The 14,569-nt window shown below is 41.9% G+C and overlaps 1 protein-coding gene across 1 annotated transcript in view; it reads left to right on the top strand.

The window, feature by feature from the left end:
- The window catches only part of Gad2 (glutamate decarboxylase 2), a 66,650-nt gene extending 52,600 nt beyond the window's left edge, over positions 1 to 14,050 (top strand). Inside the window, exons 13-16 of the mRNA XM_060387449.1 lie at positions 1,768 to 1,917; positions 5,464 to 5,571; positions 5,878 to 5,967; positions 10,526 to 14,050. Coding sequence (XP_060243432.1) covers positions 1,768 to 1,917; positions 5,464 to 5,571; positions 5,878 to 5,967; positions 10,526 to 10,699 — 522 coding nt within the window. The 3' untranslated portion in view covers positions 10,700 to 14,050. The remainder of the gene's footprint in view (positions 1 to 1,767; positions 1,918 to 5,463; positions 5,572 to 5,877; positions 5,968 to 10,525) is intronic.
- Positions 14,051 to 14,569: the final 519 nt, after the last annotated feature.

The raw sequence follows: 14,569 nt of genomic DNA, 5'->3' as shown, positions 1-14,569 counted from the left end.
TACTGTTTCCTTGTTCAAAACCAGGACATCATCTCACTAAAGCTTTGTGTGTACAAACCTAGACCACTGTTTACCTCTGTAGACATGCTGACCTGCTCTGTACAGTGTTGGTCATGAAAACTGAGGACTGCAAACTAATCCTCCATTTCAGTAGGAGCTGGTCTGACACCACCACCACCAAAATCCCATACTCACTGAGGTTCTTTCCTTAATGCTGATCACATCTATTTGTGAGCTTTTAATGCCAGGAAAAAACTGACACAAAGTTTTTGTGTCCATGAAACAAAATAGATGTGCCTGGTAAAATGCTGCATCTTATTAGTCTGTAAGTCAATGCCTTCCTCCTGCTCCAATATAAACACGTTACATTTGTTTCTTATTTTCAAAGTAACTATGGAGCACTATGAAGATAAGGGTAGAGACAGTTGTCTACCAAGAACTCTGTTTACATGGCTCTAAGTTTTAGTTTGGATAACTTTTTAAAAAAGGTTTTCACTTCTACTTCAGCTCAGTGATCACATTTTGGTCTTTTCTTCTCTTGTCATGAGTCACAAGAGAAAGAAAACCAAATGCCAAAGCTTTTATGAAATCCCAATCACACAGTAGCTGACAGTCAACTCAGTAGCTCCCAGTGGGTGTGATAAATTGAATCGTGATGGGGTTTCCAGTAAGAGACCAGCAATGCTATTGTAGTCAGAAGCATGAGTCATTCACCATTCTTTGGAACAATCACTTTGCTGCCTATTTCTATATTAGGATTATGGTGGTTGGGCAAATTCGTGGTCACTGACAGGAAACTCTCTCTTTTTCAACTATCATAAGCAACTCGATGTGAAAATCCAATCTGTAAGCCCGACCCTTGGGAGAGGAAGAGGAGATGGGAAAGGTTGCTCATTTATGTTCAACTCAGGATTGCAGTCTGGATGTGTTCACATTCCACTATATAAAAACAAGAGCAACGACTTGAAGAGTTCAAGCTCTTCCAGTTACCGAGCTGTGAACATGCGAGAAGAGCCACAGTGATCATATTTGGAGAATCAGAAGCCCGGGGCTGGAGAGGTGGCTCACGGGTTAAGAGCACTGGCTGATCTTTCAGGGGAGCCGGGTGTGATTCCCAGCACCCACATGGCAGCTGGCCTTGTGCCTCCAGTTCCAAGGAACCCAGCGCCCTTTTCTGGCCTCTTTGGGCACTAATACATGTGCTGTGAAGGCAGAAAGTAGGCAAAGTGTCCACACATAAAATAAATCTTAAAAACCAAAGAACCTAAGTTTCTGAAGCCTCTCCCTCCCCCTCTTTTTCATCATCCTCCTTCATCCTTCTCTTTAAAGGATGATTTTGCTATGTAAGCTTGGCTGGCCTAGAACTCTCTGTGTAGACTTGCCTCAATCCTCCTACCCCTGCCTCCCAAGTGTTGGGTCTCTGAAATGTCTTAATTACCACAAAACTAGACTAAGAAAATACCTCAGAAAATGAGCATCATGTTGTGGATTTGACTTATCTATGTATTTTTACAAATGTATTTCTTGAGATGAAGACAAAAGCGTTAAGTGTGTCCCTGTCAACTCCTGTAGCATACTACCTGAGGCTTCATCCCACAGAATCAGCCTATGGTGCTTCCTGGACAGTCTTGTCCAGTAGTTTTCTTCCTCTGACAGATACAATAACATTTTGGTCTCTGAGTTTTCTTTTTTTAAACAATTACCACCACAATGTGATGTTAAAGGAGAGTGAAGATAGTAGCCTGACTTTTCTCTTTGCTTTTGTAGGGACTGATGCAGAGCTGCAACCAGATGCATGCTTCCTACCTCTTCCAGCAAGATAAGCACTATGACCTGTCCTATGACACAGGAGACAAGGCCTTGCAGTGTGGCCGCCACGTTGATGTCTTCAAGTTATGGCTCATGTGGAGGGCAAAGGTGAGCACAGGCCAGCTGAATGGCAAGGAAAGAAAAGAAAGCTTTCTGACAAAGTTTGTTACAAAGTGATACCTGAACAAAAAGTTACTCAGGAAATTTTCCTTAACCGGGAGTCTGCATGCCTGCATTCTCCATGGACAAGAGCATAATCACATCCATTGTTGTTTTCTTTCAAGTTCAATTGTTTCTAAAGGTCGCTCAACTCAAAAACCCATTTGATGCATCTGGCAGAACAATCTGATTTTTCAATTGACACCTCTTACTATTGCCATCCTCATTATCATTTGGTTTATTTTATTGCCCCTTCTCCATCTTGGTTGATGATCCATCTTGATGACTGATCACCTGCGTATATTAATGTTTTTCTAGAAAGAGATCAGAATAAAAATGCCCACCATGACTGCTCATATTGAATTCTAATGAGAAAACACTTTTTTAAACTCCAGAAGTTCTCACTCCTTTGTGTGAGGTTCCATGTCCCTCAGCTTTTACATGTGCAGATGATCCTTCCTCTACCAGCAACGTCATGTCTGTAGCTGCCGGTACACAGGCCAGGCCTCTTGGCAGCCTCCCAGAGGCAGACAGTTATCCTAAATGTAAGGAGGGTGCAAAAGTCAGAGATTATATTTTTGTTAGTTTATTCTTTGGCAATTTCAGGGATAGGTGTAATGCACTCTAGTCATGCTTGTCTCTACCCCTGCTTATCCTTTTCATCCCCCAAATCCCAAGTCCAAACCCCACTTTTATAGTTTTGGGGGGAGTGGTTTTGTTTTGTGAGGTACTTAGTTTAATTTTGACTAGATTCTAAGTTTACAAATCAGAAAATGACCAGAGCTACCCACATACACAACAGAACCTAACTGAAAAATGCTATTTCAGAGAAAACAAGCAAGGGGGTACATGAAAGGGAAGTGGGTATGCCCTTCCTGTGTGTGTCGTCAGGAGGCCACCCATCTGACTCTGTGTTTTCATTGCTTACATACGGGCAGCAGGCTCAGTCCTGTAGGCAGAAGCAAGCAACTCATCAGCAGACATGCTCCCCTCCAGGAAGAAGGCAGGCAAGGGTCTTTGTAAAGAAGTAGGAATTGTGCCCACAGTGACAAATGCCACAGACTGTTCTGGGAAGTTTTTCCAAGGAGAGGGAAAGACCTTATATTGTTCAGATGCACATGGGATGGCCAAGAAGGAAAGAGGGAAGATTTCATGAATAGAGAACAGTGCAGTCCACAAGTGTTTTGTAGAATCTCCTTTAAGCCTATTCTAAACAAAAGACATAGTTTAAACAGAAAGACAAGTTTAAGCAGAAATAATTCTGAAGTGGTCCCAGGAATGTCCTTCAGGCAGTCTCCTTTATAAGACTCTCCCCTGATGAGCTTTCCCAAACTGCTTCAAAGTGTCACCATTGCTTCTGGGAGGCCTTGTAAGAGTGCTGTACTGTGCTGCCATCCTCTTGACCTTGACAGCAACCCCCACTCACCAACACTCCCATCCCCTACCTCCTGCAAAGCATATACTGGTAATTCCAGCACTTGGGAGCAGAAAGGTCATTTTAAGTTCATGACCAGCCTGGCCTGTATAACGAGTCAGAGAAAAGCCAAAGGAATGAAAAAAGAGCCTGTCTCACAAAGCCAAATACAAAGCAAAGCAAAAGTTGAGAATCTGCCAGACACGTAAGCAGTCCCCACTCCTCAGCAAAGACTTGGTTATTTGGTCACAACACTTCGATTTGTGGAAGGAAACAGACGGTCAGATACCGTTGATGTGTTCCCAGTGAGCCCTTCAAATTAGTAGCTTTTACTTCACTGAGGAATGGGAATTGCAAAATAATAGTTGTCAATGTCAGATAGTAGGTTAAGAAAGAAAGATTGGGTCTGGTGGGAGCTCTCTCCCTTCCTCCAAGCACCATCCTTTCCGTCTCTTTCTCCTGCAGAGTTTGCCTTAAGTGCTGATCGTTGGCTGTCTTCACCCACCTCACAGTACACCAATTCCCTTAGCCTGTGCTCCTGAGTGGAGCATCCCTTCATTCTTAGAGAAATAGCTTAAAGGATATCAGGAGTGGATCAAACAGCAGGGGCAGGTCAACCCCAGAGATGAGGGAGCCAGCTTCTCTCAGTTAATCAAAGACCTCGGAGCTGAGAAGGGCCAGACCAGGCTGCACTGCTTAAGAGCTTCTTTCAATTAGTTACAGGAGCTTCAAACGTCGGAGATCCAAATGGAACAATTGTCCCTTTGGCTTCCAACTTAAAGCTTCATTTTTTTTTTAGATCAAATGATAATAGTTATCAAAGTAGTAAGCACAATCCCTCACCCTAGATCAGAAGTGAGACTAATTACCCCATCCAAAGCTCCCTTGCCATCCCTGTCACAGGACTCAAACCTGCCCTCAAGAACAACCATAGAACATTCTGCTGTGCTGATTACACAGTTTTGAAACGGGATCCTGTCCTGAAGGCAGGCTGATCTTAAACTCACAGCAACCCTCCTGCCTTAGCTTACTGAGTGTTTGATGATCTTTCTTTCATCCCTACAAGAATTAGGAGCTGATCTAAAAAATAATAATGGGGAAGAGTAGATAGAAAAAGAACATCACCTTATTGGGCACATTTTCTGAACCCATTTCATTACTTCAGTACAGCTCATTCTGAAGCATGCTTTACATGGGTTGCGTTGGGTCTCCCTTTCGGGGAACAATAAGGCCCTGTATAAAAAGGGTCTTAACACCTCTCTTACCTAACTCCATTACGGTTACAGTTGCTTCCTGTTTCTATGCTGTGCTGGGTGTCAGGCCAGTTCCAAGTGCGATAACTGAAATCTGAGATTTCCATTTGCACTTAGCAAATAGAGAAACTAATGGAGGAAAGGCATTTGGGAAAGCAGTTCCCTAGTGTGCCCAGACATTGGTTAAATTGCTCCAGTCCAGGACTGTTATACTGTTTTTCCTAAGTCCAGAGCCTAGGTTTCCTGAGCTGAGAAGTAAAGGACTTCACTGGACTATTCACCCTGCTGACTTGAGTCATCACCACAGAGAACAGCAGAAGCGAGGCAGAATGGCAGGCTTCCCAAGACTTATTTGTTTGATCAGCTGACATTCGGCGAGTGCCTGTCTTACTCTCTCTTACCGAGGCGTACAGGGACTTTGGGGGGAGTGGGAGCCAAGCAGGCATGTGGGGGGTCCCTGACAAGGCTTCTTATCTACAGGAAAAGACTAGCCCAGACCTCTGTTATTAATGACTTCCATGATTGCATCTATGAGCTGCAGAGGCAAATTTTCCCCTTGAGTAATCAAGCTAATTGCCCCAGGGAATTAGGCCCTGGGACAAAGGAACCAGCTGTGGGGCCTAGGAATGAAAAGGAACACTGCGCCTTGTGAGGAGAATTCACGGGGAGAAATCACCAGAACCGCCTCCAGGAGCAGTGCTGTCAGGAAGGGTTAGAATGGGGGAGCTGGAAATGGCAGAATGACCGCTCAGGTCATTCCCCTGTTCCTATCTGAGAGCTACACACAGGCTTAGTCTGCCTAATGCTTTTTCTTCTTCTCTTTCGTAGGGGACCACTGGGTTTGAAGCACATATTGATAAGTGCTTGGAGCTGGCAGAGTATTTATACAATACCATAAAAAACCGAGAAGGATACGAAATGGTGTTTGATGGGAAGGTATGTACTCACATTTCAGCAATTGCCACAAGCATCTTTAAATGCCAATTCTCACCCCCACGGCATTTTCTGATGTCGGTAAGGGATAACTGGGACCATTATGGAGGGAAACAATAGATGGTGGGATGGCTCCTCTGTGCTGGAATAAAGAGCACACTCACAAGTAACTATAGAATATGAATGCAGGTACTCCAAGGGCACTTACTCATTTAAATACAGGAATGTTCTCTGAACCCGAAGAATAAATACATTTGAACTATCCTTGGAATTTTGGACTGGGTCTAACTTGTACTTTCTTCTTTGCAGCCTCAACACACAAATGTCTGCTTCTGGTTTGTACCTCCTAGTTTGCGTGTTCTGGAAGACAATGAAGAGAGAATGCACCGCCTCTCAAAGGTAGGTGCTGAGAGTTCCTATGCGTCTTCTATATGGCGTGCAACGTCTTTATGGGGAATCCCAGCTTGTGCCTGGACCCATCCCCTTTGTGGGCTACCACAGAGCCAGGATGTGCTAAGTCCACATTTTCTCACTTCACGATTCCATTTGCTTGTTTTGAGAGAGAGTTTATAATGTTTTAAAATAATTGATTGATAATCTTTACTGACAGCCAGAAAGCATCAAGAATTGTCCTTGAAGGTTACTGATTTTTTGAAGTGAAATGGATATGAGTTGCAAGTACAAAAGAAACTTCAAGTATCAGAAATGGTCATCCAAAAAGAAGAAAAAGGAAAGGAAAGGAAAGGAAAGGAAAGGAAAGGAAAGGAAAGGAAAGGAAAGGAAAGGAAAGGAAAGGAAAGGAAAGGAAAGGAAAGGAAAGGAAAGGAAAGGAAAAGAAAGCTGCTGCATGTCCTCTCTTGAGAGAACAAGGTCAAGGCTACCCAGTGGAAGGAGCAATAACACCAGCAGCTACCATTAACAGTGTGTGTCATGCCCCAGGCTCCATGTTTATCAGGTTTTAGGTCATTTAAAATCTCATAGTAGCCTATGTGAGCTGATATGGCCAACCACTGCTGCTGTTCCATTTTGTTGAATGACAGTAGGGAAATGTAATTTCCCCCAAATTGCACTGTAAGTTTGACTCCAGAGCCTAAAGAGCTATAAAGTCTAGTCTAGGCAGGGAAGTACTTTTTAAAAATCTTTAATCCCTACCTGCTTCTAGCATTTATACATGGGTAAGGTATGCTGTATGGTGCACACCAGAGGGAGAGGGATTCAGAGCCTGTTTCTCATGGTGCTGTAGGAAAGGGAATCTAGGGGGCATCGTATATACTTGAACTTCAGAGGTTAGTTGCTCCAGGAGGCTGGAGGGACAGCCAGGTTAGGAAGACACATATTCCCCACTGTCAGGAATCTCACCTTAGTTTACTGACCATCCGGAACAATGTATTTCCTTCTATGTAAAGGAAAGAAAAGAATTCCTGTAGATAGTTGTGTTCAACCTTCCTAATATTTCAACCCTTTAATACATTTCCTCATGGTGTGGTGACCCCCAACCATAAAATTATTCCATTGCTACTTTATAACTGTAATTTTGCTACTGTTATAAATAATAATGTAAATATCTGATATGTAGACTATCTGATACGTGACCCCCCAAAGGTGTCGTGACCTGCAGGTTGAGAATTGCTGCTCTAGAGAAAAGCCTTCAGGAAAGTTTTTTAAATATTAATATCTGCTCTTCAGCAAACTGGGAATACAATCCTCAGCAAGATGAGGACTGCGTAGAGCCTTTTTTTTAATTTGTCAGTGTGTGTTATATATACATGTTCATACATGTATGCAAATGTACGTGTATGTGCATGTGCTTGTATGCACTTGCATGTTGGAGAGATAGCAAAGTTAAATTCTGGACAAGGAAAGGCCAAGGACTAGGCTAGTACAGGGCTGTAGTATCCAAAAGTTAATTGTTGAGCTAAAGTAAAGAGACTTTAGGGCTTGCAGAATAATGAACTACTACAGATCAGGTGGCTTACAAACAATGGGAATTGATTTTTCTCACAGTGGGGCTGGAAAATTGGAGACCCAGAGGCCAGTAGATTCCATATCTGCTAAGGGCCCACTTCCTAGCCCATCGACAGCCATTATGCAGTGTGCTCTCCTATGGTGGGGAAAGAGAAGAGCTCTCTGGGGTCTCATGACAAGCCACTAATTAATAAGACAGAGCCTCCCAGAGACATAACGAACCGGGGATTAGGGTCACACCATAGAGGAAACACAATATTCAGCCTATAGCACGTACTTCTCACATGTTTTCTTGTATACAGGAAGGGAGCATTTTACCAAACCTAATGAGCTTATTGCAAGAGCTCCCTGGGAAGGGACAAATAGCTAGATGACAAGTGTCATTACTAACAGAAGCTTTCACTCCATCCTGAGGATGGGAATCTGGCGGGCACATATGGGATTTCCAGACAGGCTGCTCTCTGCACCACTTCTCCTGTCTCTGGTTCCTCTCTTTCATCTTCACAATCATGCTGCTGCTGCTGCTGCTGCATGGGTGGACCTCAGGACCTCATGCGTGCCTAGGGACTGTTCAATTTCTGAAATAGACTCTAGCCCCTTTCTAATCATTCTCGTGTTGTGTTGCTGCTGTTTGGAGACAGGGGCTCACCATGTAACCCTGGCTGGACTAGAACTCACAGAGATATACCTAACTCTGTCTCCCAAATGCTGGGATTAAAGGTGTCTTCCACCACACCCAGCAATTCACTGATCATTACCTGCATCTCTTTTACAGCTTTTATGGTCCACTAATTGATGATTTTCAAAGGGTCAACAAATGGATTAAATAGCAACTTGGTAAAGAAGCAATTTGGCCTCACATGTAAGGTGATTTTGAAAAGTCTGCTGTTGAGTAATGAAGAACTCATTTGGCAAGATTTTAACATTATAGAATGTCTTCTTAATGACTATTCTACTTCCCCATTTTATGCATTTCTAAGATTTAAACACAAAAGCTTTAGAACATATAGCAAAATACATTTTCAAGATAACTGTATGTTATTTCATAAATACCAGGCCCCTCAGGAGGAAACAAATACATATATTAATTACAAAGAGGTCTGCTCGTGATATAAGGGATGGTCCCCATTTTCAACTGAATCTCTGACTGCTTATATCTCACATAAGTTGGAAGACTCTGGCTTTCCATTTCAGGCTGTGTCTCTGTAATGAACATCAGAAACTGGGTGTTGCACTTGCAAACTGCAGGAGCAAATACATGTGAGCAGGTCACGTGTCTGAGTAGATGCAGCTGAACTGTGTGTCTCACCTGAGAGAGCTGTTCCTCTTATGCTACTGCCATGTCAGTTAGAATTCAGAGAGCCCCTACATTTTCCTATGTTAGGAAACAAAGGAATGAAAAGGTGCTGTGCCTACCTTCCACCGTCTCACAGATGAGGGGAAAAGAAAAAGCAGAGTTGCTCATCAGAGCAAGGTCAGTTAAGAAATTAGGATGTCATTAGGCTCGGTGTGTAAGGACCATGTCATTACAGCATAGCAGGGTGGTGGCGGCAGCAAAGGGTTCACAGAAGGTGCAGCACCGTGGGGGCTCCCACAGGGAACGAAGAATGTGGACTGGTGCAGCAGCCCACGGGAAGACTAATGATAGGCATGAAATGATGAGCGTGTCCATGGGGCAGGGGATAGTTAATAAATTGCCCTGTCAGAGTTGAAGATTCGCTTTGGCGAGCAGTTGAAGATGAATTCTTTGAGCTGGTGACAGCTTTTGCCAAGCCAGAGGACATGAACTTAATCTGAAAGAGCGAAGAGAACCTGTGAAGCTGCAATGAACTAACACTCTAACAAAAATATTGTGATCTTGTCTGAGATATTCTTCTGCATCTGAAGTCTTGTGGATTCAGCTTTTTCTCTCAGATAATTCTTCATACCATTAAGGGCTCTTTTTTTTTTTTCAAAATACTTATATGTAAAAAACAATTTAAAAAGAAAATTAAAAGAAACTAGAAAAGTTTAGGATCATGGGAGTTGGGGAGTTGTAGAAGTATGCTGTCTTTCATTGTTTTTCTTTTGTGTATGTGTGTGGTAATGGAGAGCGTATCCCCAAGGGAGACCAAAGGACAGCACTCTATGGCTTTCTCTATTGCTCTCTGACTTACTCTTTTTTAAATATTTTATGATGCATTTTAAAATTTTTTATGTGCATTGATGTGGATTGCATATATGTTTGTATGAGGGTGTCAGATTTCCTGGAACTGGAGTTACAGATAGCTTTGATCTGCCATGTGGGTGCTGGGAATTGAACCCAGTTAAGAACAGCCAGAGCTCTAAACTGATGAGCCATCTCTCCAGCCCCAGCTTATTTATTCCCTTGATACAGGGTCTCTCACTGAACCTTACTTACGATTTCAGCCAGTCTGGCTGGCCAGGGAGCCCCAGGACTAGTCTGTCTCTTCCCCGCAGCATTGGTATTGCAGGCATGTGCAAACACTCCTGGCTTTGTTACATGGGTTCTAGGGGAATACAGATCCTCAGGTTTTCAAGCAAGTGCACTCACCGAGTCATCTCTCCAGCCCCTCAGAGGTCTGCTGTTCTTATCTATCACTTGATATTGAGGTTTATCCCTCATAATAATTGTATCAACAATGCTTTCTTTCAGGGACTTTATATTTTCTGGGTGTAAATGCCCTCCAAAGTAGTATGACTAAACTATTTATCCCCAGGACCAGATTCTTCCCATCCCCTCCAAATACTAACTAATCAAGGTGTCTAGTGCCTGCTAGCCTACTGTATGTTACTCTTATTACATTTAGCGTTTTTAATGTTGTAAGCTGTTTTTATTCTCTGATCTCATGAAAACTTGAGGCAGTTTCTTCAAAAGAAAACAGTGACACTGTTTAATTTAAAAAGCTATAAACATCGCTTGCTGTGGGGTTCCAAACTGAAGGGAGGTCCGGGAGAGAAAGTCACTGCACTGGTGTGGTCTGTCCCACAGGTGGCGCCAGTGATCAAAGCCAGAATGATGGAGTATGGAACCACCATGGTCAGCTACCAACCCCTGGGAGACAAGGTCAACTTCTTCCGCATGGTCATCTCAAACCCTGCAGCAACTCACCAAGACATCGACTTTCTCATTGAAGAAATCGAACGCCTGGGACAAGATTTGTAATCAGCTCATTCATCAAACTGTTTCAATTCTTTAGGTAGACAGTTAAGTTGTCACAAACTGTGTAAATGTATTTGTAGTTTGTTCCAAAGTAAGCCTATTTCTATATTGTGGTGTCACAGTAGAGTACAGTTTAAAAAATTCAAAACAAGCAAACAAGAAACACTGCTCCTTTAAAAAAACATCCTTTCTTAAGTTTAGAATACCTCTCTAAATAGTGACAAAAGGCTATGTTCCAATCAGTGAGGGAAAGCATAAAGTTGTTATAAAACTTCCCTTTTAATGTGTATGCTAATCCAACTTTATTTTCGCTTCAGGACAGTAGTACTGAATAGTGCCAAATCACCCTTGAATCATAAAAGGTTCCCTGGGGTACAGTAAAAAGGACAAAGTAAATATAAGATGTATGCTGACAATAGAAACTCTTGTCTTTTTCATAGTATTAGAAAAAAAATTTCTAATTTACCTATAGCAACATTTCAAATGTATTTAATACATATAATTTTACAAAAAGAAAAATATATATTAAAAGAAATCCTATTTTTTAACATATAGATTTTATTTTATATGGGTTATACAAACTGCAGGGGAAGATATGAAATCTAAGCCAGATTTTTTCTTTATTTTTTCTCCCTATCTTTCTTTTCATGGAGGCACAATAAAAACACATCAGCAAGGTAATTTTAACACAGTAGCCCACAAAATTGTTTAAAAATGTAATAACTTATGTTTATATATATTACTTCTTATCATTTCCCTAAAAATAGTATTTCAAAACAAACACACACAAAAGAAATGAAACTTCTAAAAACAACTGATCAGCTCATCATTTGAGATTCTCTTCCTGATTAGGCTTTGCCCTTGTTGGCCCTAGAAGACCCACTTTAAAAACCTGGCAAGCCCCGAGTGGCCCCAAATCCGGGCAAGCATGCCCATTCCGCTTTCCCGTGTAGCCTGCTGTAAACAGGAGGTTGATATTAGTTTTCCAAGTGTCTTTTTAAACCATATTTTTTATTAGATCATTTGGATTAATTAGAAAAAAACTAAAAATAAAAGCTTATCAGCCCTAGCAAAGAATGTGCCGCACATTCCTTAGGTGCGATGAGCTCAGAGTACTAAACCCAGCCATGAGAGACCACGCAGTAACGGCTTCACCTCAAACGCCGTTTGCCGCTGTCTGGGGAAAGGGTCACGTGCATCCTAGATGCTCTCCTGTTACCATCCTTCTCTATCCCATACTTCAGAGTCTCTCCTGCTAGACTTCCTACCCCAGGATATCCCACGTGGCTCTTTTCCTTTCCTGAAATGAGTTCCTCATGCAAGCAGTTTTGGAGTAGTCTAAGAACTTCTTTTATCTGCCTCCCATCAAGCTTCACAATGACCAGAATATGTAGAGATTACTAAAATTCAAAATAACATTTTAAGAATAAGTTTCTTTCTTTGTAAACTGGATGGAGAGATTTCCTCAGTTCCCATGATAACTTCAGAGTCACAGATGAACAGATCTAAGTGCTGGTAGAACCTTTTACATGCAAATGGCAGATACAGGTCTGGAAACATTATCCCGCTTGATATGAATGGGTAATTCAAAGCTCAGAAAGACTACTGAAACAGGAGGAAAAGGGCCCTGCCCTTAACAATCACAGATCTTCATGACTTTGCCCCAGACCTTATGACCAGGCAGCATGCAAACATACTGAGACTCAGTGTGAATATGGCTTCAGCCCCTTGCTGTCTAGAACACCAATGGATTCCATGAGCACCATAAGGAAAATTCCGGTTAACAAAGTTGCATGAAGGAATGGTCTCCCACTTTAGGTATTCTCTAATGGGCAAGCATGCCTTTCCTTTCTAGAAACTGGCTGCAGAGTAAGCGTGCAGCTAGCTGTCCATCCATCTTGAGCCTCAGGCCCAAAGATCTTATTTCCCAGGCAAAGACGCTCATTTATCAGTCCCACAACCCCACTTAAAGAAGGCAGTAGGGCCTACTGTTGTGATAGACAGAAAGCTTAGGCCTTGGGAAACAGTCTTGGTAGCAGAAGCAGGCTTCTAGTTTGATGAGGTGACAGAATTGAAAAAGAACCTGTGTCCATGTATGAGAATCTAGCAAAATACTTTTACTAGTGAATTGAATCTCCAATCCCCTTCTTCTCCAGATTCTTCCTCAAAACATCTGCGAGCCTTGCTCAAACATAAAAACCTCTTACCACTGTATCCTTGAGAAGGAGGTAAATACAAGCCTAATAATAGCCCCAAATGCTTTAATAGATACCGTAGCTTTGCCATCCACTCAAAAGAGGGAAAAAAGACAGGAAGAAAAAAGAATGGAGGGAGACTGTATTGAGCATTGGTCCAAATTCCTAGTGCCCAAGGTCTTTATCTGTGACCTTTTTATTTTTCTCATTTTAAAAACATTGGTTTCAGCTTTAATCTGAATTGATATGGCCATTTTATTTATACAGCAATATTTTATTTATTATTTAAAATACTTGAAGAAAAAGTACAGTATGTGTTTATCTGAGACTTTTAAATGGTATAGACATCATGTACTGTCACAGGATTTGAGAAAAAATCGTGTGTGTGTGTGTGTGTGTGTGTGTGTGTGTGTGTGTATTGCCCTTAGTACATTGTTGTACTTCCTGTCACCTCAGGTTGGGGTTGCGCACTTTCTATTGAATTGTGTGGAGTTGCAAATCAACATGTGTTGCTGTGAAAGCTTGCACAATGTGTTATTAGTGTGTCTTCTATGTGGTAGCTGTATTGAACTTTGAGATTATGAGAACTACATTTGCATCCGTTCCTGGTCTCACCCTCTCACCCTGTCCCAGGCTGTGTACCCTCTACATCAGCTCTTAGAGAGAACATAACCTCAGCTGAGCCCCACCCTGAGAAATCTCTTTGAGAACTGTGTGATCACATACAAACTGCAAAGGAAGCACTGCTTGGCCGCTGAGGCCAGAGAAACCAATTATAGAGTATCATAGCTGCTGACATGGAGGAGACTCAGATTTGGGCCACTCCTCAGAACATGGACAAAGGAAGTACAGGTGTAAATACAGTAACAGGACAAAGAATCAAAACCATCAAACCAGGTATCATCTTGCACGTGCTTTTCTGTTCTTGAGTGCTAAATGCAAACACTGTGTATTAATTAGTTACAAGATCTTGTTACCAAATGGTGTTTCTGAATAATGTCAACATTTTCCCAGCACCCCTCCATTACTAAAGACAGAAAAAATAAAAATAAAATATACAAACGTGGCAACCTGTTTTCCCTACCAAATATAAACTTGTGTATGATCAAAGTGTTTTACCTGTGTTTTCTCCCTAAACCCAAATAAATGTGTAAACGTGTGCCGGGCTGTGCATGCTTACTTCTCACGCTGTCAGGTAGTGGAGGGAATCTTTAATGGCTTTCTTGTCTTTGGGTCTTACTTCTGCTATCAGCTCCCTGCTGCCATGTTTGGAGGACACCACTGTGCAAACTCTGCTTCTTCTTCAAATGGAATGATCAACTAAAAATATTTGATTGTGAAATTTTTCACCTAAGTAGAAAATGAGAAAAACAAAGTCCCATGCAGCCTTCAACCTTTACTGCTGTAGGGCCTAAATCTTATTTAATCTATGTCTATACACCTACTTTCTCCCCAACACCAAATTATGTTCTTATGAATTCGTGAGTGTTAAAGACTCTTAAGTAGAAGGAACACATGATCCTGCCATTATTCTCTGTGCTTAAGAAGAATTTCCCACTCTTTTTTGATATGAGGGAATGTTGTCGATTATTAATATTTATTATTGATTTATCTTTTAGTTAAACAGTGGTTATTCCTAAACCAGCTGTATACCCAAATCACCACACAGACTAACAAT

This window comes from Meriones unguiculatus, chromosome 7, assembly GCF_030254825.1.
Source record: "Meriones unguiculatus strain TT.TT164.6M chromosome 7, Bangor_MerUng_6.1, whole genome shotgun sequence".
NCBI classification, from domain to species: domain Eukaryota; kingdom Metazoa; phylum Chordata; class Mammalia; order Rodentia; family Muridae; genus Meriones; species Meriones unguiculatus.
Note: the sequence above shows the minus strand (reverse complement) of the source record. Positions and strands in the feature narration are given on the sequence as shown.